Here is a 23,702-nt window from a genome sequence, read left to right on the forward strand (position 1 = left end):
GACAATTTCTTTTGCAGTACAGAAACTTCCCAATTTGATGTAATCCCAAATGTTAATTTTGGCTTTTGGCTTTGACTTCCTGTGCCTCCAGGGTCTTTTCCAAGAAGTCTTTGCCTGTGCCAATATCTTGAAGGGTTTCTCCAATATTCTCTAATAATTTGATAGTGTCAGGCCATAGATTTAGATCTTTAATCCATGTTGAGTGGATTTTTGTGTAAGGTGTAAGGTAAGAGTCTTGCTTCATGCTTCTGTGCATGGAAATCCAGTTTTCCCAGCACCATTTGTTGAATAGACTGTCCTTACTCCAGGAATTGGTTTTAGATCCTTGATCGAATATAAGTTGGCTGTAGATGTTTGGGTTGAGTTCTAGTGTTTCTATTCTCTCCCATTGGTCTATCTATCTCTTTCTGTACCAGTACCATACTGTTTTGATTAAAACTGCCCTGCAGTATGTCCTGAAATCTGGTATTGTGATGCCTCCGGCTTTGTTTTTGTTGTACAAGATTGCTTTTGCTATTCGAGGTCTCCTGTGTCTCCATATGAATTTCAGCATCATTTTTTCCAGATCTGAGAAGAATGTCTTCGGTATCTTGATTGGTATTGCATTGAATCTGTAAATTGCTTTTGGGAGAATGGACATTTTGATGATATTCATTTTTCCAATCCATGAGCATGGAAGATTTTTCCATTTTTTTGGTATCTTTTACTTCTTTTTTTTAAAGTTTTGTGTTCTCATCATAGAGATCTTTGATATCCTTGGTTAAGTTTATTCCAAGGTATTTGATTGTTTTTGTAGCTATTGTGAATGGGATTGATCTTAGAAGTTCTACTATTTTGAGAAAATAGTAGAAGATGGCCCAATTGTTTGGGTCCCTGCACCCACATGGGAAACCTGAAAGAAGCTCCTGGCTCCTGGTTTTGGATTGTCTCAGTCCCAGCCATTGCAGCCATTTGGGGAGTGAATCTCTCTCTCTCTCTCTCTCTACCTCTGCCTTTCTGTAACTCTCTCTCTCTACCTCTGCCTTTCTGTAACTCTGCCTTTCAAATAAATAAGTAAATCTTTTTTAAAAAGGCTATTGACATTTGTGTGTTAATTTTATACCCTGCAACTTCACCAAACTCTTATGAGTTGCAAAAGTCTCCTAGAGTACTCTTTTGATTCCACTATATATAGAATCTTGTCATCTGCAAATAGGGATAATTTGACTTCCTCCTTTCCAATTTGCATCCCTTTGATTTGTTTTTCTTGTCTAAGGGCTCTGGCTAAAACTTCCAGGACTATATTGAATAGCAATAGTGATAATTAACATCTTGTCTGGTTTCCAGGTTTTAGCAGAAATGCTTCCAACTTCTCCTCATTCAATAGGATGTGGGTTTTTCATAAATTGCCTTGATTGTGTTGAGGAATTTCCTTCTATAACCAATTTGCTTAAGGTTTTCATCATAAAAGGATGTTGTAATTTATCAAATGTTTTCTCTTTATGTATTGAGATAATGATTTGTTTTTTATCCTTGTTTGTTGATGTGATGTATCACATGTATTGATTTGCATACGTTGAATCATCCTTGCAAATGAGGATTGAATACCACTTGGTCTGGTGAATGATATCTCTGATGTGTTGTTGGATTCAATAAATAGCTAGTATTTTGTTGATGATTTTTGTATCAATGTTCATCAGGCATACTTGTCTATAGTTCTTTCTTATTTGTATCATTTTATGGTTTAAGAATCAAAGTGATGCTGGTGTCATAGAAGGAGTTTAGGAGGACCCCCTCCCTTTCAATTGTTTTGAATAGCTTGAGAAGAATTGGAATTAATTCTTCTTTAAAAGACTGTTAGTATTCAGCAATGAAGCCATCCATTCCTAGCTGAAAAGACTAAGAAATAAGACCCATCTATGTGTTGCCTCTAGAAACACACCGCACCAGCAAAGATACATGCCAACTGAAAGTGAAAGGATGGAAAAAGATATTCCAAGAAAACAGAGAGCATAAATGAGCAGGCATAGCCATCCTATTATCAGACAAAATAGACTTTAATGCAAAAACTGTTTAAAAAGACATAGACGGTCATAATGTAATAACAGTACAGATTTTTCCCCTCTGGTAAAATCCCTGCATCGCATGCACAGACAAGAGCCACTGCAGCTGCTACTGGCTTCAATTCAACAGGAAAATGTAACTATAATACATGTATACACACCCAATGCCAAGGTACCTGGCTATTTAAAACAAATGTTAGTGGATCTGATATGGATACAAATATGGCTATAGAAACAAACATAGATACATGGGCAGATGTATATAGCTCACTTTTTGACATCTGAAGACTTACAATTAATAAGAGAAAAGGCATTAGAAAGAAAAATATATAGGTACAGAGATAGGCACATATATAGCTATAAATACAAAAAGCATAGATATAGATATATGGAGAAAGATATATGTCCCCCTTTTTGATATCAAAAGATCATATACATTAAATTCTAAAATGAATTCTTAATTAATTGAGGTAGTTTGGAATATTGGAAAACATGCAAGATTTTTAAGCATACATTTAAGTTTTAAACTATTCTCTGTCACAGCAGGCATTGTGGGACAATGCATTAAGTCTCCACTTGGAATGCCTGTATCACATATTGGATTGTTGTGTTGAGTCACAGCTATTCCATTTCCATCTAACTCCCTGCTAATGCACCTGGGAAGAAACAATTGATGGTCCAAGTTTCTGCCAGCTATTTGGGATACGCAAGTGAGTCAGTGAGTCCCTGGCTCCTGGTTTCTGGGTTTTCCAACCCAAGCTGTTCAGTCATTTGGAGGAGTGAACAGTGCATAGAAAATCTCTCTCTTTCTCTCTCTCTCTCTCTCTCTCTCAAATAAATACTTCAAAAAATCTGTTCTCAATTATCATTAGCTGTATCACTTCATAAGTCTTAAACTCCAGAATTTTGAAGTTTAAAAAGTGATGGCATTTAAAATTTCTTGCTACATATTAGACATTTAATGATAAATGTAAATCTTAATTTCTTTCTTTCCTCAGCATCAACAACTTAAAAATATGTTTAAACTATAACTTAAAGTTTTATCCAATTATAATTGTGATGACAGAAAATCTGGATTTTATGGAAAAGAGATGCTTTGAACATCAACCTCACCATTGAATAAAAATTAAAAGCAATTGAAATGTAAGTCCCCTTACTTCTCATTCCACTTTTAGAAAACTGATGCTCCAGGCCAGGAACAATGAATTATCTTATCAGACCATTCTGAAGTCGAGTCAGACTTGGATTAATTAACTAATAAATTTTATTCTTATTTAATAACCTAAGCAATTCTTCCATATCCTCAAAGTAGGTCATTTGCTGATTCTTTTTAATAGAAAGTGGTAAGCATAATCAATAAAGAAGTTTTATTGTTTAGAGAAGACACAAAGGCCAAAATATAAATTTAATTTCCCCCATATTCCTACTCTGACCAATTCAGACATATTTATTAATAATTACTTTTGAAAATAAGCTCCACAAACAGATCTTCCCAGAGCAATAGCACATTTGTTCATCCCAGCAGGACTACATGCTGGCACTCAGCCTCAGTGGGGTAAGTTTAAAATCAGAATCTGCTTTAAATACTGAAAAGTGTGCTTTCTAATGAGCCTCTAAAAATGTTCTCAGTTAGCTATACTCTGAACTCAAGGAAGAATGATCTTTCTAGATATAGAAATTGCTAATGTGGGTGTGGGGGGATATATTCTATAACGGTATATTTTATACTCAGTTGTGTGTGCTCACAGTGTCAACTCCAGAATTTCTGTACAGTAAGAGCAGCTTAGTAGAAACATAGATTATCTTGATATGAAATTACTGACTTCATGAATCTTTCATGTTTATTTGAAGTAGCTTTAGCCTCCTCCTGCCCCAGGTCCCTTAGCACTACTGGTTGACAAACAGGTTTTCTTTCATGGAACACAGTGTGCCTTTATGAGAATACCTGTCTAGTATCTAGTCTTGCTACTCTTTAGTAGCTGTTTAATCTCTCACAAATTATTTCTGTCAAGGAGAGAAATATGATAGAGCTGAAGCCTGTCATTTGATGATTCTTTTTCTAGCAACACAAGAGATAAATTTTGATTGGTTTGTTTGTGCCTCTTATTTAGATCTCAATATGAAGAGAAAAAAAACCTAGACAGTTCCAGCCAAAAGAATAATAGAAATGCTAACTTTGACAACCTCAAGCATAACGTCCTTTAAAGATGCTGTAAGAAGAGCTTAATGCCTGAAATATGAATTTGGTTGTCTGATTGAGATTTAGCTTGAATGCAACTTTAATTGTTAAACACTTAAGAAGCATTGCTCTACCCACATATTCTGGGAATGACAAAACTATAGACAAGGTTCCTGCTCCCTAAGAAATCATTCTTTCAAGCAAATAACTGTAATACCATTCATGACAAATGGCTCATATGTTAGGTATAATATAATGTAGTTTTTTCTACCTTTCTTTGTCTGATAACACATTCAGTTTTACAAGTGCATGTTTGTGTGTGTGTATGTGCATGTGTGTGTGTGTGAAAGCTTGATGTTTGACGTTTCCTATGAAGAAGTTCTAACTTTCTATGCAAAAAAAAGGTGCATGTAGAATTGTGGCAGAAACACAAATAATAGTGCATGAATCCATTGCTTCAAATTAAAAGCTGTCATCAGGAGAAATAAGCATAAAGAACAGCTTCTAGCAGGGCTGTATCAAAGCTCGTTGGTCAAAACTCATGTGAACAAAGTCAGAAGTTAGTGATACTAAAAGCACAGGAACAATCCAGTAACAATGATTAGAGGTGGGAACTGGCGAGAAGCCTCAGGTCATTGGAGGCTTGCTGTGAAAAGACAGTTATCACGAGCTGGCTGGACTTAAAAGACTAAGTGGGAGCCAGCTGCTCTCCACTTCCTGATTCCCCATGTGATCATTTCTCTCCAAGCACTCCCTTTGATTACCTCTAGCCTCACCAGATGATTGAATCAATGGGACCAGCTTGATCTTGGACTTGATCTTGGACATTTTTAGAAAATGCTATTCACTCTGGCCTCAGAATCATCCCTTAAGGCATTTGGATCTGGCTGAAGAGCCCATGAGAGTATTTTAGGCATGGAAAGCCAAGACACCCTGGGAAAAAAAAAAGAAGACTTAAATGAAAGATCTCTGTGAGATCCCAGTGGAAAGAACGGGGCCATCAAAGAAGGAGGTACCTTTCTCTGAAGGGAGGAGAGAACTTCCACTTTGACTATGACCCTGTCTGAATAAGATCGAAGTCGGCAAACTCAAAAGGCTTCCATAGCCTTGGCAACTCATGACTAGAGCCTAGGGAGATTACTGACGCCATAAACAAGAGTGTCAAATTGTTAAGTCAACAACAGGAGTCACTGTGTACTTACTTCTCATGTGGGATCTGTCCTTAATGTGTTGTCCAATGTGAAGTAATGCTATAACTAGTATTCAAACAGTATTTTACACTTTGTGTTTCTGTGTGGGTGCAAACAGATGAAATCTTTACTTAATATATAATAAATTGATCTTCTGTATATAAAGAGAATTGAAAATGAATCTTGATGTGAATGGAATGGGAGAGGGAGCAGGAGATGGGAGGGGTGCAAGTGGGAGGGAAGTTATGGGGGGGAAAGCCATTGTAATCCATAAACTGTACTTTGGAAATTTATATTTATTAAATAAAAAAAAATTTTAAAAAGAAAATGCTATTAAATTCCCTGATCTTGACTACTGCCATAATTTAGCTACAGAGTTACTGCTACCAGTGCATCTGATTGCATTATGCAGAATGACATCCACTCTATCTATGCTGTCCAATATGGTGACCATCTACCTACAGCTTTGAGTATTTATAATGCAACTAGTCTGAGAAATGAAGTTTTAATTATATTTATCAAGCTGATATTAATATAACATGGTTGAAACAAGAATTAATAGCTATACATAACTTGAACAAATATAGCTTTGAAAAAGATACTTTGGCTTCAAAGTCAAATCAATTCTTCTAAAAAAGATATGGCAGGCCTGTCTATGTAAGCACAACTATTAAAGGAGAATGATTATTTAGTTATTATATATAGCTCAATTTAGATATTGAACAGCTTTCAAATGTGGTTGGAACCATTTAATATCTGAATCTAATTTTGTAACTGGAAACTTATTGAAATCTAAATGCAAATCAAGTACTAGGGTATTTCAAAAAGTTTAGGGAAAATGAACTAAGTTTGTCTTGGTGCAAAAAACCTTTGACATCCATATATATGAGGCGTATACAAAATGTTCATAAAAAATAAGTATTATAAGAAAACTGTAGGTGGATGTCAAAATTTTCAATCTGATTTTTTCCTGAACATTTTGAAATGCCCTCATATTTAAAGATGAGGCTGCCCTCATTGCCACTACACTATAAAAATGTTCTCATTAACATTTGCTTCTGGAGAGAAGATTCACAGAGAGTTCATTCTATGGAAATCTCTGCCAGATGAACCGACTTTATGAGGTAGTGACACCACACAGCTGTGGCTGGAAAATGCATAAGCCTGTAAGATCATTGGTTAGAATCTTGCAAGGCCTTGACCTCAGACAGCCAGTCTTCCCTTCCCCAGTAAAGCCACAACTGATCAGATCCAGGCAGATCTGGGACACAGTGACCATAGGAGCAATCATTGATGTGAAGTGGCACGAGAGCCATCCACACAGGACAGTTGTCCTGAAGGGCCACCTAGACCTATAGCAGACTTTGCATAAGTGAGAAATAAATTTCTTTTGCTAACATTTTGAGTCTTCGGAGATTATTTGTTTTTAAACATAATTTTACATATTCCAATTGATTATTAAGTTACAAATGATACTTGGTTTGCCTGTGCATACCAGAAAGATAACTTAGTCTGTCAGTGACTTTCATAATACCCATGTTTTGACTAAAATAATTAGTTGTTTTCAATTTATATAGGCAATCACTCACTTCCAGGGATGATGTATAAAATTATAAAATTGGATATATATAAAAGTGGACAGCTAACAACTTCAAATCGATTTAGAGCAATTGTTTTTAATTGTGCCACATATTTGAATAACTTGAGGAATTTTTTTAAAGATTTATTTATTTGAAAGAGTTACAGAGAGATGTAGAAAGGATGAGAGAGAGAGAGAGAGAGAGAGAGAGGGAGAGAGAATCTTCCATCCACTGGTTCACTCCCAATATGGCCACAACAGCAACCAGGTCAAAGCGAGGAACTCCATCCTGGTCTTCCACTTAGGTGCAGGGCCATGCACTTAGGCCAATTACCACTGCTTTTCCCATGCCATTAGCAGGAAGCTGGATCAGAAGTAGAGCATCTGGGACAAGAACCAGCCCCCATATGGAATGCCGGCATTGTAAGTGGCGGCTCAACCAGCTAAACCACAACCTCAGCCCTGAGGAACATTTTCAAGATATCAGTGCCAGAGCCTTACACTCCACCAGATGCTGAGTTGTTTGGTCCAGAGTAGGACCTAGATATTGATATTTTTCAAAGATCCCTAGTTTCAGCCTCAATGGATTTGACAGTTGCATTAAGCTACTGGGAAAAGTTGAAATTAAACATAACATTCATTCTAAACTTCCAGCTAACCAAAGAAAAATAGAAATGACTTTCTCCTTCCTAAAACTTATAATAATATTTTAACATGACTTCTTCAGTTACTCCTTGTGATGATCAGTTGTGTGTATACCTGGCTAGGTTACATTTCAGTTATTGCATTACACACTAATCAAAGTGTATTTGTAAAGGCATTTTGTAGATGTGATTAAAGCCTATAGCCAGCTAACTTTAACAGATTATCTTCTGTAATCTGGGCTTTATTCGATCAGCTACAGAACCTTAAGAGCAGAGCTCAGATTCCTCAGAGGAATGAGAATCTCCACCTATGGACAGTTGCTTTAGCTCATTCCTGTTCTCCTGATGGCCTGCCCTAAGGATTTCAGATTGGTCTAGTCAGCTCCCGCAAATGCATAAACCAATTCTTTACAATAATCTTTCTATGTCTTCCCTTTATTCTGTTTTGTTGGTTGGACCTTGACAGTTATACTTTCCCACCCTTATTAAATTTTAAGTCATGAGGCAGAATTGTCAGTATTCATTACAAATGTAGTACCCAGAAATACACTTCCCCTATAATAGGCACCCAATGAATACACATAGAATTAATGAATGAATGATCTGGTTTGAAAGGTAAAGCAAGGGGGTCAGCATTGTGGCAGGGTGGGTTAACCCTCTGCCTGAGACACCAGCATCTCTTATGGGTGCCAGTTGGAATCCAGGCTGCTCCACTTCCAATCCAACTTCCTGCTAATGCACCTGGGAAAGCAATGGGAGAGGCCCAGGTGCTTTGGCCCCTGCACCATGTAGGAGATACAGTTGAAGCTACTGACTCTTTACTTCTCTCTAGATCTTCCCTGGCCATTGTGTCCCTTTGGGGCGTGAACTAGAAACCAGCAGATAGAAGGTCTCTCTCTCTCTCTGTCCATAAATCTGTCTTTTAAATAAAAACAATTCATTAAAAAAAAAGAAAGGTAAACCAGGTAGCATAAAGTACAGCCATGAAACACAATAAATGCTACTGGAATTTAGCTTGAAAGATAAACACATCCAGCTGTGAAGATAGGGAAATATTTTTGTTATGAACTAGAGTCGAAGGATGGAGTTTCAGGAGGAAAATGTAGACATTAGAAATGCCATAACTAGACAAATTATTTTTCCAGACTAGACAAAGTACTCACATCAATCAGTAGAGGAAAATAAGTTGGAGGAATAGGCCATCACAGGATTTTGCATAATAAAATAGAGAACTTTTTCACTGATAGTTTTGTCTCCATTCCCTACCTCCCCCACTCCACCCCCACCACCCCAACCATTCTTCCTTTCTCTTTTTCTTCACATGCATTTTACTTGGAGGCTAAACATTTATTTTTTTAAAAAGTGTTTCCTCTGGTTAAAGTAAGATATGGAAGACAGGGTTCCATGTGCCCATCCTCTCACTGACTCAGCTTTAAAGAACAGCTGATGCCACAAAAACATAGCTTGAAAATCAGTGTTCAGATAATTAGGCATATCAGTATTCATTAAATCACTCATTTAGTTAATTAATCAATCAGTTATTAACTACTTATAGTTCTCTTGATGCTGGGAGTGAAAAGACATGTCTCCTGGTAGTGGAGCTGGTTTGAAAGGTGACGATTACTCTTCCAAACTTGCAGGTTTTTCTGAACACAACCAAGGTCTTGAGGCACCTTCTAAGAGCTCTAAAACTTATCTCAAAGACAGTGAGTCCCTGATAGAGGTGGTAGACTTTTGTAAAAAATAAAACAAAAATAAAAATAAACTGTGTCTGCAGACCAGCCAGATTTTTCTGTAACCTCATCTCTCCTCCATGAACTTGTGCCAGAGCCCTGGGGAGAGGAAGCAGAAATAAAAGTGCTCCATCATAAAAATCTCTGTGAAACAACAGGGCAACAGTAGAGCTGCTTTATAGCTCATGCAGCAAATTGCAACACAGAAGCAGGGCCACAAGGCACTTGAGGTAAAATGGATTCTAAAAATGGAAACTGAGAGGAAGTCATCTATCAGAAGAAAAGGTGGGGGTCATAGTGACTAGAGGCAGGAGCACTAGTCACCTTGCCTGCGTATGGGATGGAAGAAGCAGAATGTCTGACAACTCCAAAACAGACCAAGTAGAATCCAAAGTCTACTTGCTTGGTCCATCGTGCGAGACAGACCCTACATTTCCCCCCACTCCCCAATCTTATTTCCAATGTCCTAGAATCTTTCCATCCAAAGATCTCTTCAACAGCCAAAAGAGTTTCTCTCCAGTAAGCTAAAAGACTTTCAATCTGCTCTTTACTGTTGGTCTCTGCATATTCTCTTCTTATTCAATGAATTGCCGATTCCTTACAGTGAACCAACAGAACCATTCCCACTGTTGCCGTCAACTATGAATCACTGCTCTTTTATCTTGGTGTCTTATAAACAGCCAGGTCAAGGCCAGTGTTAGAATGTGCCTTCTCCACACATGTGCTGAACATCCAAATGCCATAGCAGAATATCACACAGCTATAATGTTGATGGATGCAATAAATCCATAGTTCCTAGCCTTAGCTGTCCCTTTGATATTGCTCATCTCTTTGGTGACTATCTAAAACCCTTTCCAGTGTCCATCTCCATGCTTATGCACCTCACTGTTGGCAAATGACAGCTTGAAGTCCATCAAGCATTAATCAGCTGGGTCTTGGTGTTGCAACTAGACTGATACTCAGACTCAGGCCCTGGTGTTCTCTGTTGAGCATGATTTCTCAGAACATAATCACCAACAAGATTATTCTGTGATCATGAGGGATAAAGACTAAAAATAAAATCTCTGTATAGTCACATCTGAACACAGACAAGCATTGTCTAAGCCACAAAAATCACTAAGCACACTCCTCTCCTGGCTAATATGTCAGCTGAGATATTTTACCAAGTACTTTATCCTTGTTCTAATCTGCTTTCTTTATGGATAAAATGTATGAAGATGTTTAATAATAGAGTTATCCTCACTTCCTGACAACATCCAATCCAGAGCAAGGAGTGAAGTCCCCAAACACTCTCCAAAACAATCCAATGTAAACCAAAACCTTTCCAACCTTCTCTCTGTGAGATGTCCTCTAGTTCCCCATCAGGGTGCATTTGCTGCCCAAGAAGCAATCAGCCCAGTTTATTGAGCTACACACAGATTCCTAGTGGTCTTGGTCCAAGACAAAACTGATAAGAACTATTGCTATTATCACTTTGTTAAGTTCCGTACTAATGTTTTGATGTTTGTCTTCCATGTAATACTTTGATGAAAGAGCCAATTTGTACTGATTTAAGACTTGGAAACACTGAGACTGAATGAGATAAAAATCCATCCAAGTCATAGATCCACAAAATGGGTGGAGAGATTCAGGAGTCTGGCTCTGGAGCTCATGCTCTTAATGAGTTTAGAGACGGCCAACTATAAATTTAGCAAGAACATTCTCTTCCTAATATTTTTCCCTATAGTCTCAGAACATGAGTTGCTTCTCCTTTTAATGGCAACATTCCCCTATGTTCTTTAGTCACCTCCTCTGTGTCCTTGAGAGCATGGTTCCAGTAAATATCATTTTCTCTTAATTTCTCAACATTTATTTGTCCACTAGGACCATCTCAGCCTAAAATCAGGGATAAACTTCTTTCATTCTAAAAATAAATCACAATTATCTCCAATGATCCCTATTCCCTTCACTTTTTGCATTTCCAGTCCAAGTTCTAGAAACCATAATTTACATTGGCAAGAAGAGCATGATTGACAAGAATGCATGAACAGAACTTTGGAAGGCTATCTTTTCCAGCTTGGAGGGGTGTGAGAAACTTGAAAAAGTCTTCAAGAAAACAACACTGTGTGGGGTAAATTGAAAAGATCTGGGTGGAGGGTGGGGAGAATTGTAAAGGAATTTCAGCATAGATACATAAAGGTAAAATTATAAGCAGAGGAAATCATGGCACATTTTTGAGATCCATGGAATAGTCTACTTTATTCTGTGTTAGTTTGTTAGGATTGCAATAACAAAATATCATAGACTTGGTGGCTTCAACAACAGAAACATTTTCTCATGGTTCTGAGGCTGGAAGCTCATGATCAAGGTGCCCACAGGTTTCGCTTCTTCTAAGGCCTCTCTCCTTGGCTTGCATATGGACTCCTCACTGTGTACTCACATGGTCTTTTTCTCTGTATGCATATATACATGCCTGGTGTCTCTTCTGCCATCTTTTTTTTAAAAGATTTTATTTACTTATTTGAGAGGCAGAGTTACAGATAGAGAGAGGGAGAGAGAGAGAGAGAGAGGTCTTCCATCTGCTGGTTCACTCCCCAAATAGCCACATTTGCCAGAGCTGAGCCGACCCAAATACAGGAGCCAGATGCTTCTTGCAGGTTTCCCGTGTGAGTACAGGGACCCAAGCACTTGGGCCATCTGTCACAGCTTTCCCAGGCCATAAGCAGAGAGCTGGATCGAAAGAGAAGCAGTCGGGACATGGAACCAGCACCCATATGGGCTGCCGGCACTGCAGGCGGAGGCTTAGTCTTCTATGCCACAGTGCCGGCCCTTTGGTATCTCTTCTAAGAACCCCACTCATAATGGAAAATAGCCCATCCTAATGGTTTCATTTTAACTTTACCTCGTTAAAGCCCTTGGATACCTTTTTGATTATATTTCAAAGTACTGATTGTTTGGACTTCAACTTGTGGATCCTAGGAAAGAAAATCCAATCATAGCATCCGGGATATGGTGGAGCAGAAAAGAGCAGGCCACAAACGTAGATTAGCAGTAGCTCACACTAGACTTGGAACACAGAATTGGATATTTGAATCTTTAGATGGTGGATTCTATGAATACTTAACATATCTTACCTCATTGGACTAATTAAAATTGAAGATTAAATCTAACATAATTTACAGTACATTATCTATGTATGTTATATTGTATATTTTGCAGCAACTAAGACATCTCCTAAAAAGACTTACTTTCAGATAAATATATTCACAGTGTTCTGTTTCTGTCCTTTTGCTTCAAGCCAGATCTAAAAGGAAGATTCTACAGCTATTTAATATATTGTCTGAAACAAAATTTTTATATAAAGCCAAGGTTAAAAGAGGCTTTAATTCTTTTAAGCATTAGCTCAAATGCTTTAGAAAGCAGCTGCTGCTATTCCAAAGATAGACCACCTGCTTTTCTCAAGGGAGTCAGAAAAACCTGAGTGAGTGACTCAGAGAAGCACACAGGAGGAGGGAAGACTGCACTGCCCTGTTGGCACAAGGCCTTAGAAAAGCAAGGATTGTGTGTGTGTGTGTGTGTGTGTGTAACTACATTTCAAATAAAATAAATCTCTAAAGAAAACACACAGGCAAGGAGCTTCCCTTACCCTCTTCCAGAAGTTCAGTTCACCTTTCTTATCACACAAGTGAGCACTTATGCATCCCTGGAATGCATGTTCTCAAGGGAGAAGGAGAAGGTCAAGGACGCTTGCTGTTAACCACAGGCATTGAACTAGTGTTTCGTCAAGTGTGTTAACTCATTGCATTCTATTATTAGGCCTTCATTTTTTAGAAGAGGAAGTAAACTCAGAAAGGTCAAGTGAATTGCTCATAAACAATAGCTCAGAGAAGTGAACACTGCCTTCTTCCAAAGCCCACATTCTTCTCCACACACCATGTGAAGTGGGTTTTCTTTCCCAGGATAATGCACGTTAAGATAGCATCAGCCTTGGTTTTATTCTGCCTTCTGCAGATGGACACCAGGCTGCAACAATGGGTGAGAGCCACTAACAAAGATCTGCTTAGGACAACCCTGAGCAGAAAATCTCTCACCCTGCACAGAAAGAGCAATATTTAGGGTTGAGCTGCATGCAAATATTTTATATATCAGAAATTAAAATTACACATGTAATTTTACTTTCAGAGAATATTTTAAATATCAGATAATTTTATATATATCAGAAATTTAACCTAATTGTTTATTCATGGTAATAACCCAAAAGCACTATAACTGTTAGAGAACCACTTCCTGTTGGAGATTCTCTGGTTTAAAAAATATTGTAAATGTCCTTTTGCCTCAGGCACACCTAGAAAACAAGTTTCTTCTTGCCTAGGGAAAGAGGCCCAGCATCCTGCTCTATTCCAGCAATGTGCACTCCTCTGGGAAAACAAGGGAAAATCATATCTAAACCGAGCAGAAATTCAGGAATTCCTATTTCCATAATTAAAGACAAGAGTGGTGTGTCCTAGGAATAACTGCAATAAACAAGTGTGTAGATGACAAATAGGATACTAAACTGAGAACCAAAAGATTCCAAGGGGATCTTCCTGTGTTTGGCCAAAGCCATCATCCAAAACCCTGGGGTACTGTTGAGGTGGGTTTGTTCTGAGAGGAGTGTCGGGGGACAAGAGGCGCGGAGTCACCACACAGACACCAGGAGTCGGGTGAAAGCAGGCTTGAGGCGAGCAGCTTACAGACTCATTTATTGCAGTTGGTACAGCAGCTTATATAGCTGAGGCAGCCAATCTGGTCAAGGGGTGGTTTATGCCCTAACCAATCACAGCCTGTTGCCAGGCAGGCTCCTTTGCCAAATGATTTCTGAAGCCATTCCTGAGTAACTGACATTTGCTTGCCAGTGGCCATCTTGGCATGGCCTTCTCATTCCACCACATTTCTCCCTTTTAACGGGAGGCATGATCCTTGGCCATACCATTGTTGACCCCATTTCCATGTGGTCTCCGTACACTGCTGTGCCTGTCTTAGGTTGTCCCCCACGGGATCTTACCTGTCATTGGCTAACCAACCCTCAAAATGGGAGACCACAGGAGTGCTTGCTCAGATGGGGTAGGAATGAGGAACAATGGTAATCAGGAATGGTGTGACCGCATGCAGGCTGTGGGCCATTTGAGTGGCTGACCAGAGCTAAGTGGAGTATAAAACAGTAGCGGATGTGGCTACGGGCAGTTCCTCAGGGTAGGATGATAGGGCAGCAGCTTGACAATCAGTAGCAGGTGCGTCCACTCAGGCTTGTTCAGTTGGTTCTGGTTGACTGTCAATTGCAGGCTTGATGTTTCTGGCTGGTACCCAAATGGGCTGTCCCACATTCTCTGGAAAGACACAAGCATATCTTTGGCCCTTGGTTAGCAGAAGCCTTTTTGACGAGCGTTGGAATCCAGGGCCTGAATTTTGCATCCACTTCTACATTAACGGCAAACATGCAAGTGGGATGGGGTCTAGCGGCTGCCCTGAGAGCCTGGAGTGCCCAGGGACTGCCACAAACATGAGGATCCTCACTGGGTGCAGATGGGATGACCTTGCATGGGTTATTGCCTCAAGGTCATCTAAGTTCATCCCATGGGTATTTGGGGGGTGGCTGACTAGGCATTGCTGTGTTGTCTGCTGTCATGTCATTTTCACTGTCAGAGCTCTCTCTCCCCAAGTTGTCAACTGTTGCATGTGAGGCAGTGGCCTGGAGTGACAGGCTCTTATCACTCACAGATTCATTGTGTTTGGAAATCTGCGTGGGATTCTGAGAGGGAGGTATCTTTCCCATGTTTGAGCACTTAAGAGCAGTGTGCCACACCAACTCTAGCCAGAGGAAAGACACGCACAGCACTGCTGCCATAACAAAGCAAATTCCTAGCACCTCAGTGGCTGATGGCATTCTGCAGGGGTTCCCTACGTTAGATGAAAAGACAGGGGTGTATCAGATCGTATGTATGCCCTGTGCTTAGTGGGGGACTTCCTTGATTCATTAGGTCAAGGCCGTATTTCCACACGGTGTCTCTGGAGCATCACTGCTCTCAAGTGAGGGAAGATGACTTGGTTCCGAATTTTGGGATGATCAGTCCCTGATGTGAATTTGCCGGGTGAACCGAAAGTAAAAGGAGGAGCCGAGAAGCAGCGTTACATTTCTGGGCGATGTGTGCCTAACCTGGGGTCACTTAGACCGAGGACAAGGACAAGAAAAGGGGCGTAGGAGGGGGTTCTGTGCTCACCCTCACAGAACTGAACAGCATACAAATCACTGAGGGGCCTACTTGCCAAAATCAAGGGGGGGCCTTGCCGAGTCCAACACGCTGTCTCTCTCAGCCACGTCGGGTGCCAGATGTTGCTGTGGGTTTGTTCTGAGAGGAGGAGCACAGTGCGGGCAGGAAACAAGCAGCCTGCAGACTCATTTATTGCAGTTGGTACAGCAGCTTAAATAGCCAAGGCAGCCAATCCGGTCAAGGGGTGGTTTATGCCCTAACCAATCACTGCCTGTTGCCAGGCAGGCTGATTTGCCAGGTGGGTTCAAGTAACTGATGCTCACTTGCCAGCGGCCCTCTTGGCACGGCCTTCTCATTCCACCACAGGGGGACTGCACACTGGGAGGTGCCCATTTATTCTGCAGGGTCATTGGCTTCTCTGACTGGAACTGTGAGCTATCACAATTCAAATTTAGGAGACTTCATCAATTTACCAGTACCTGTGAGTCACTACAATTTGATAAGCACTGTCAGAACACCCTGGAGAATATTTCTACCTTTAAGATTTTTTAAGTATTTCATAAAATTCCCTCTAATTTTTTGCAATCGTAATATATTTTTTTTGACAGGCAGAGTGGACAGTGAGAGAGAGAGACAGAGAGAAAGGTCTTCCTTTTGCCGTTGGTTCACCCTTCAATGGCCGCCGCGGCCGGCACGCTGTGGCCGGCGCACCGCACTGACCCGAAGGCAGGAGCCCGGTACTTATCCTGGTCTCCCATGGCGTGCAGGGCCCAAGCACTTGGGCCATCCTCCACTGCACTCCTGGGCCACAGCAGAGAGCTGGCATGGAAGAGGGGCAACCGGGACAGAATCTGGCGCCCCGACTGGGACTAGAACCTGGTGTGCCAGCGCTGCAAGGCGGAGGATTAGCCTAGTGAGCCGCGGCGCTGGCCAGCAATCATAATATAATCTTTTTTATTTTTTTTTATTTTTTTGACAGGCAGAGTGGACAGTGAGAGAGAGAGACAGAGAGAAAGGTCTTCCTTTGCCGTTGGTTCACCCTCCAATGGCCGCCGTGGCCGGCGCGCTGTGGCCGGCGCACCGCGCTGATCCGATGGCAGGAGCCAGGAGCCAGGTGCTTTTCCTGGTCTCCCATGTGGGTGCAGGGCCCAAGCACCTGGGCCATCCTCCACTGCACTCCCTGGCCACAGCAGAGGGCTGGCCTGGAAGAGGGGCAACCGGGACAGAATCCGGCGCCCCGACCGGGACTAGAACCCGGTGTGCTGGCGCCGCTAGGCGGAGGATTAGCCTAGTGAGCTGCGGCACCGGCCTGCAATCATAATATAATCTTAAGTAGTGAGAAGAGAGTTTCAAGAAGAATTTTGAGACCCCACTTAATGAGTGATATTTACATTGTCCTCCTCACCAATAACGATTTCTACTGCTGGGTAGGCTGGAAGAGGCTTCTGAACTCACTCCCAAATTCAGAGCTTTGTAAAGAAAAAAAGGTGCTGAGAATCTGGGTTAACCCAGCACCATGACCACCATGTGCTTTATTAAGCTGAACAAAAATTTTATGCACATCTCTGAACACAAAAGAATTCCTGAGAGATGAACACTCCAAATCTTCATCATATTTCATTTAACTCCTCTTTGATCTCCCATGAAAAGGTGAATTGGAAGGCTTCTGCCTATTATAGGGATGCTATAACACTAATGAGAAAATTTTCATTGAATGTACCAATTCTTTAATAGCTATTCAACCCAAGCCATTGAAGTAGCATCCACAAATGACACTAGCGAGCACTGACTGAATGCTACTATGTAGCACAAGCTTTGTGCTTCTATTAGCTTATTTAGTAATCAAAAATTACCCCCATGCAACTGTCAGTCCCAATTTATAGGTGAAAAAAGAATCATGAGTATTTGAATTCTCAAAGTCTCAGTGCCAAGAAAAGGTGGGGCAGGATTTGAAGTGGGCATTTTGATTCCAAAATTAGTCTGAATACTGTCAGTCCTGAGACACTGGATGTCAAGGCAGCCAGCCACCCACCCACACAAGGAGCATTATGACAGTTTGACAGGAACAAAGCGCCCACTGACCGCACAGAAAATCCTCCACCAGTAACAGAGCAACCTTTCCTCTGTTGAGTGTTCCCAAACTGTTTGCTGACCTTCTGCAACCAACAAAGGACGGCCAGATACACCTAAAAACTAATAAAAAAAGTCTCCCTGCTTCCAAAGCTCCTATTGGAACAGGACACTGGCCATTGATTTCTTCCTTTCACTCTCCAATCTCTTTGGATTTCTCAACTATGGCTGAAATGCAAGCGGCAGCAGACAGCTCCCTCGTCATAACTGATGAGTAAACAGCCTCAGATTTACTTTTGTCTTTGACAATCAGACACAAATCAGTTCGACCCTTTAGGTTTACAGTTATGTAAAAATAATGAAGTTCAACATACTCACAAGTCTTATGCTCTGAGCCCATTGAAATTACAATAAACTTCATTAAAATGAAATAATACATGATACACTCTTATGAGATATTAATATTGAGGGGCAAGCATTTGGCACAGGGATTCAGTCAGTGTTTCAGATGCTTGCACTCCCTGTGGAAGTTTCTCTTTCAAGCCTCAGAGACTCTGCTTCCAACCTAGCCTCCTACTCATGCACACCCTGTGAGGTAGTGGGTGAGGGTGAAGTACTGGGACCTCTGCCACCCATTCGAGAGACCCAGACTGAGCTCCTGACTTTGCCCTGGCCAAGCTGTGGCTGTTGCATTTAGGGAATAAAACAATGGGTGAAAAATCCCTCATCTGTCTCAGCCTTTCCAGTAAAATAAAAATAAATTTTAAAATATATCAATACTGAAGCTATAATTGTGTGTTAGGTTCTTTGATAGACTGTGTCACTGTATAATAAGTTATCATAATATAACATTTCTAACAAAGAAATGAAGTAAGAAAAGTAAAACCATCTCATCCACCTTATTAGTCTGGGTTGTCACATGTAGTTGGGAAAATGTCTCTTTAATGCATCAGGATCAAAGAAATATGTCATTTCCCCTAGAGTTGCGAAGATGGTTCTAAGCTTTAAGCTATACCACAATCTGAGTGTGGTTCTATATCCGCACACAACTCTGATTTGTAAGGATATAGAATTCAAAGTTCACTCTTTATGCTCTTCATGTGTGGCTGTAAGAAAAGAAGCAAGAAGATAAACACTGCCACCTGCTGAGCTAAGAGAACAAATAAAAGTGTGCAAGCTTGTACATTTATCAAACATGGTCACATTTTTTAGTTGTCATTTGTGAGAGCAGTAAAAAGTATGTTGTTCAGTGGTCAGTGACATGCATGGCCATCTGACCCACTGTGACAATTAGTTGATTAAGAGCTCACAATCCCAAGAAAGCAGTTAGTCGGGCAACTCTTTTCAAAGCAATGCATCCAACTTTGTTCACATCAACACATCCAATAGCTTATGTATTTATTTTCCACTATTTAAAAGACAGATCAACAGAGAAACAGAGATATGGAAAAAGAGGATCTGCCATGCACTGCTTCACTATCCAAAGGCCCACAATAGCCAGGGCTGGGCCAGGTCAAAGCCAGGCCCAAGAACTCCATCCGGGTCTTCCACAGGGTGGCAGGGGCCTCCCAGGATGCATTAGCAGGAGGCTGGATCACAAGCAGTGCAGTGAGGACTCCAACAAAGCGCTCCAGTGTGGCATGCTGCTGCCCCATGCAGTACCTTAACCAGCCGGACCACAGTGCATTAGCAGCTCTCTTAAAGGCATTTTAAAATATTCCAGCAGTACTCAGGCTAGCATTTGATTGTTTCCTCTCATAAGTCATTTTTTCCACCCAGATTTTTTAATTAAATACTTTGAAGGTTTATTCTGCTTAATATTTCCATGTAAACATTCTTAACTTCTTAAAATCTAACAATTCACCACTTATCTGCTATTAATAAGTCCCATTTTGTTCTCATATCACCCTAAAAACATACCTCCTAAATATAGATGCACAATTCACAAGAAAATTTCTCCAAAAGCTTTTATTCAACAAAAATTACAATAATCACCTTCAAAGTAGAATCTAGGAGACACATTGTTAAATCGTCTGGCTTCATTTACCAGCATAATGATGACATTAAAAATAAAATACAATTGAAATAACTAGAGGTATTTATTAAATTAAACACTAATTGATTCCTGTAATTCCCACCAAATAACATTAAAAATTATATAATTTAACCACTTTTAATGGACATGTCTGTAAGGTTAAGAACAAATACTTGGCTTGCAGTAAAAAGGAAAAAGCATATCAAACATCAAAATATCTCACTTTCTCTCTGTGAAACTCAAGTTCTCTGTCACCGTGGTTTGCTCGCTGAAGGCTTCTTCCAGTCAACACCATATTCTACAGGTATTATCCCTGCTGCCTAATAAAACAAATTTCATAGAGTCATCCTTTTTTATCCATTTCACTTCACTCTTCTCCCAAGTTGAGAGTTTCTGAATTATTGATAAACAGCCTGGTACTAAGCACACCTGATCCTCGGCACCTAGCTGCAGAGCCCCAGGGTCTCTGGGACATTTTTGAAGCACTGATGATTTTCCTTTCATATCTGCCAGTTGTAAGTAGCACAGATTCACACCCAACTCACACAGGCATCTTAGAACTGGAGAGGACCTGAGAGTACACCACTCAGCCATCTCCTTACCCTCCCCTCAAATGTTGCCACCAAGTGTAAATACAGTGAATCTGAATTTCTCTGGGTTTAGGATATAACCTTATGAGGATGAAGGATATTTCATTTTAGAACATCTCAGAAAGTCAACAGGTTTTTCTCACTGTCCATGGGTAATGCTGACTCTCTTACCTTCAAGGACAAGGTACTTAACATCAATATTTGTAAGTTTACAATTTTAAGATGCAAAAAAAAAAAATGTTTTTAAGTGTGAGAGCTGTTGGAACTGGGAGAAAGACACATCATGTTTTGAAAAATGGGAAAATCATATTGGCCGCCTTTTTTTTTTTTTTTTTTTTTTTTTTTGCCAGCTTGCGATTCTAAACCCAACATCAGTCAACCCACTAAAAAGTATGTGCAATTAAATCTTACTGGAGTCCACTTAGTGAACAGGACAGATAAATCCAGATACAGTGATTCTTCTGATGATGTTAGGACAGAAGGGTCACCCCATTCTAACAAGCTCTGTCAGCCAGTGGGCTTACAATTAGCATGCTGGTGCTTTCAGTTAATTCAATAAAAATCAATAATATCTTAGCTGCTGGATTAGGGAACGACATGACGCGCTACACTAGGGATAAACAGTGAAAGAAAGGGATGTAGGCAATGCACTTTCAGGAGAGAACTGAAGAGAAAACTACACTGGAAATCCCACAAGAGGAGGAAGAACCCCATGGACCTGTGTGGAGGGTGAAGACATGCAGCACAAACATGGGAGCTGCCCACGACTGTAAAAGCTGAGAACTGAAGAGGGCAGCAGGTTGAGACCGAGGTGACACCAGACTGCAGCAACTCATGGAGATATAGCAGGGGGAAGAGCATGGTGTGAGTCCAGACAGCTGCTCAGCTGAGATAGGGCGGGCACCATTTTGAGTCTGGCCAGCAGCTGCACGTGCCCTTGTTTGTGTTCACAGCACCTAGCCAAGACAGGACAGCACCCTCAGAGCAGTATTGATGGCAGTCACGAAGCTACACTTGGCCAGTGGATCTTGTGTACCCATGTGATCCAATGATTCTATAGGAGGGAACAACATGTGGTCCCAACTGACTTTGAGCCTAACAGGGAGGTGAGTGGGCAACCAAAAAGGATGGTGAGGCACCCACAGCCTCCCAGGATCAAGATGCTTAGGCGGAGCTGTCTCAGGGAACATCAGCTTCTCTGTTGACTGGGCAGGCTGGCAGAGCAAACAGAAATTTCTGCACCCAGAGACTGTGGGAGACTTGTGTGCTAAGATCATGTGGACTCAGTAGCTACATGAAAAGGTGCACGGAGTAGCTAGCTCTCTGGGCAATCACCAGAAGTGGCTCCACATGGTCATTGTGCTCACAGAGAGGACTGCACAGATCATTTGTGTGGTTCATATGGTGGCTTGGAACACACAGGGGGCAGACACAGAGGCATTGAGATCTACCACACCCATCTTGGGTGTTAACCTGGATACTCGCTCCACCCTGGAGCACTGACCAGAGCTCCCTGGTCACACCACTACACACCTTGATATTCACTGAAAGTGCAGATATGCCACTAAGCCACAGAGGCATAGCACAAAGATAAAAGCCATCAAAGAAAACAAAACAAAATCAACTCCACAAATGCCAAAAAACAAACACAGAAACTCAAGAAACAAGAACAAAGAAGACATCATGAGCCCTCACTGAAAGGAACACAACATTTCAATATTAGAGTGTGAAGATGAAGAGATTAAGGAAATGCCAGAAACTGAAATCAAAAAATTAATCATAGGTCTACTGAAAAGCAATTAGAAGCAAATCTGGGAATAAAAGGAAACAATACATGATATGAATGAAATTTTTTCCCAGGAAATTGAGATTTTAAATAGCAATAAAAATGAAATATTAAAAATGAATAATTCAATAGGTCAAATAAAAAATGTGGTGGAAAGCACTAACAGCAGACTTGATGGAGCAGAAGAAAGAAAAACTGATCCAGAGGAAAAACTTTAGAAATCCTACAATCAAACAGAAGCAGAAGGAGGAGGAGGAGGAGGAGAAAATAGAAAACAGAAGATAGTGCTGGAGATCCATGGGATATTATCAAATGACCCAACATATGGGTGTTAGGAGTTCCTGAAGGTGTGAAAATAGAAAATAGATTAGAAGGCCTACTTAGTGAAATAATTACCAAAAAAACTTCCCCAATCTGGAGAAAGAAAGAAATGTCCAAATAGAGGAAGCACATAGAACTCCTAACAGAATGACCAGAAAAGATACAACACATTGTAGTCAAACTTTCCACAGAAAAACATAAAGATTCTAAAACAACATGCACAAGAAAAAGCAACAGATTTCCTTCATAGGCTCTCCAATTAGACTCACAGCTTATTTCTCATCAGAATCCAACATGCCAGAAGGGAATGGTAAGGTACAGTCCCAGTCTTGATAGAAAAAAGCTAAACCAGATTACTGTACCCTGCAAAGCTCTCATTTATGAATGAAGTGAAACAAAGACCTTACACAACAAACAGAAATAGAAAGACTGTTGCCATTCTCCCAGACTTACAAAAAATGCTTAAGAATCTGCTACACACAGAAACACAGAAAGATAACCATCATTATGCAATAATGTCAAGTAGAAAATTGCCTAGTAAAAGTGCAAAAGAAATCCAAAGTAAACAATAGGAATAATTTATGGAAAAATGCCAGGACCAAGTTATTAATTATCAATAGTCACCTTGAATGTAAATATCCTCAACTCTCCAGTTAAAAGATACAGACTGGCCAAATGGATTAAAAAACAAGACCCATCTATTTGCTGCCTACAAGAAACACACCTCCCCAACAAAGATGCACAAACACTGAAAGTAAAAGAACAGAGAAAGATATTCCACACTCATGTCAAGAAAAAAAAGGGCAGGTGTTGCCAGGCTGATATCAGACAAAATAGAGTTTAACATAAAAACTGTTAACAGAGATGAAGAATGGCACTATATAATGATTAAGGAATTAATTCAATAGGAAGATGTGACTATAATAAATATATAAACACCCAACTACAAGGCATCTGGTTATTTCAAAGAAATGATTTCACCACACTTTCATAAGTGGACAGATCAACTAGACAGAAAATCAACAAAGAAACAGAGCTAATTGACATTATGGACCAAATGGACTTAACCGATATAACAGAAAATTTCACCCCACAGTTGCAGAAAACAAATTCTTCTCATCAGTGCATGGAAGTTTCTCTAGGTTAGACCACAAGCCAGGCCATAAAGTAACTCTCATCAAATTCAAAAAATTCTAAATCATACCATGCACCTTCTCTGATGACAACTGGAAATCATCAATGCAAGAATCTCTAGATCACATGCAAACACATAAAGACTGAACAACATGTTCCTGGATAAACAATG

At 40.3% G+C, this 23,702-nt stretch overlaps 1 protein-coding gene across 2 annotated transcripts in view; it reads right to left on the bottom strand.

Moving 5' to 3' along the window:
- Positions 1-19,616: 19,616 nt before the first annotated feature.
- The window catches only part of DAW1 (dynein assembly factor with WD repeats 1), a 90,394-nt gene continuing 86,308 nt past the window's right edge, over positions 19,617-23,702 (bottom strand). For both annotated transcript variants that reach the window (XM_089328911.1, XM_070071497.2), the window contains one exon: positions 19,617-20,019. In XM_089328911.1, the coding sequence (XP_089185037.1) occupies positions 19,985-20,019 (35 nt within the window). In that variant the 3' untranslated portion in view covers positions 19,617-19,984. The remainder of the gene's footprint in view (positions 20,020-23,702) is intronic.

The sequence above is a fragment of the Oryctolagus cuniculus genome, chromosome 3 (assembly GCF_051225735.1).
Source record: "Oryctolagus cuniculus isolate XC-2025 breed Fujian yellow rabbit chromosome 3, ASM5122573v1, whole genome shotgun sequence".
In the NCBI taxonomy this organism is placed as follows: domain Eukaryota; kingdom Metazoa; phylum Chordata; class Mammalia; order Lagomorpha; family Leporidae; genus Oryctolagus; species Oryctolagus cuniculus.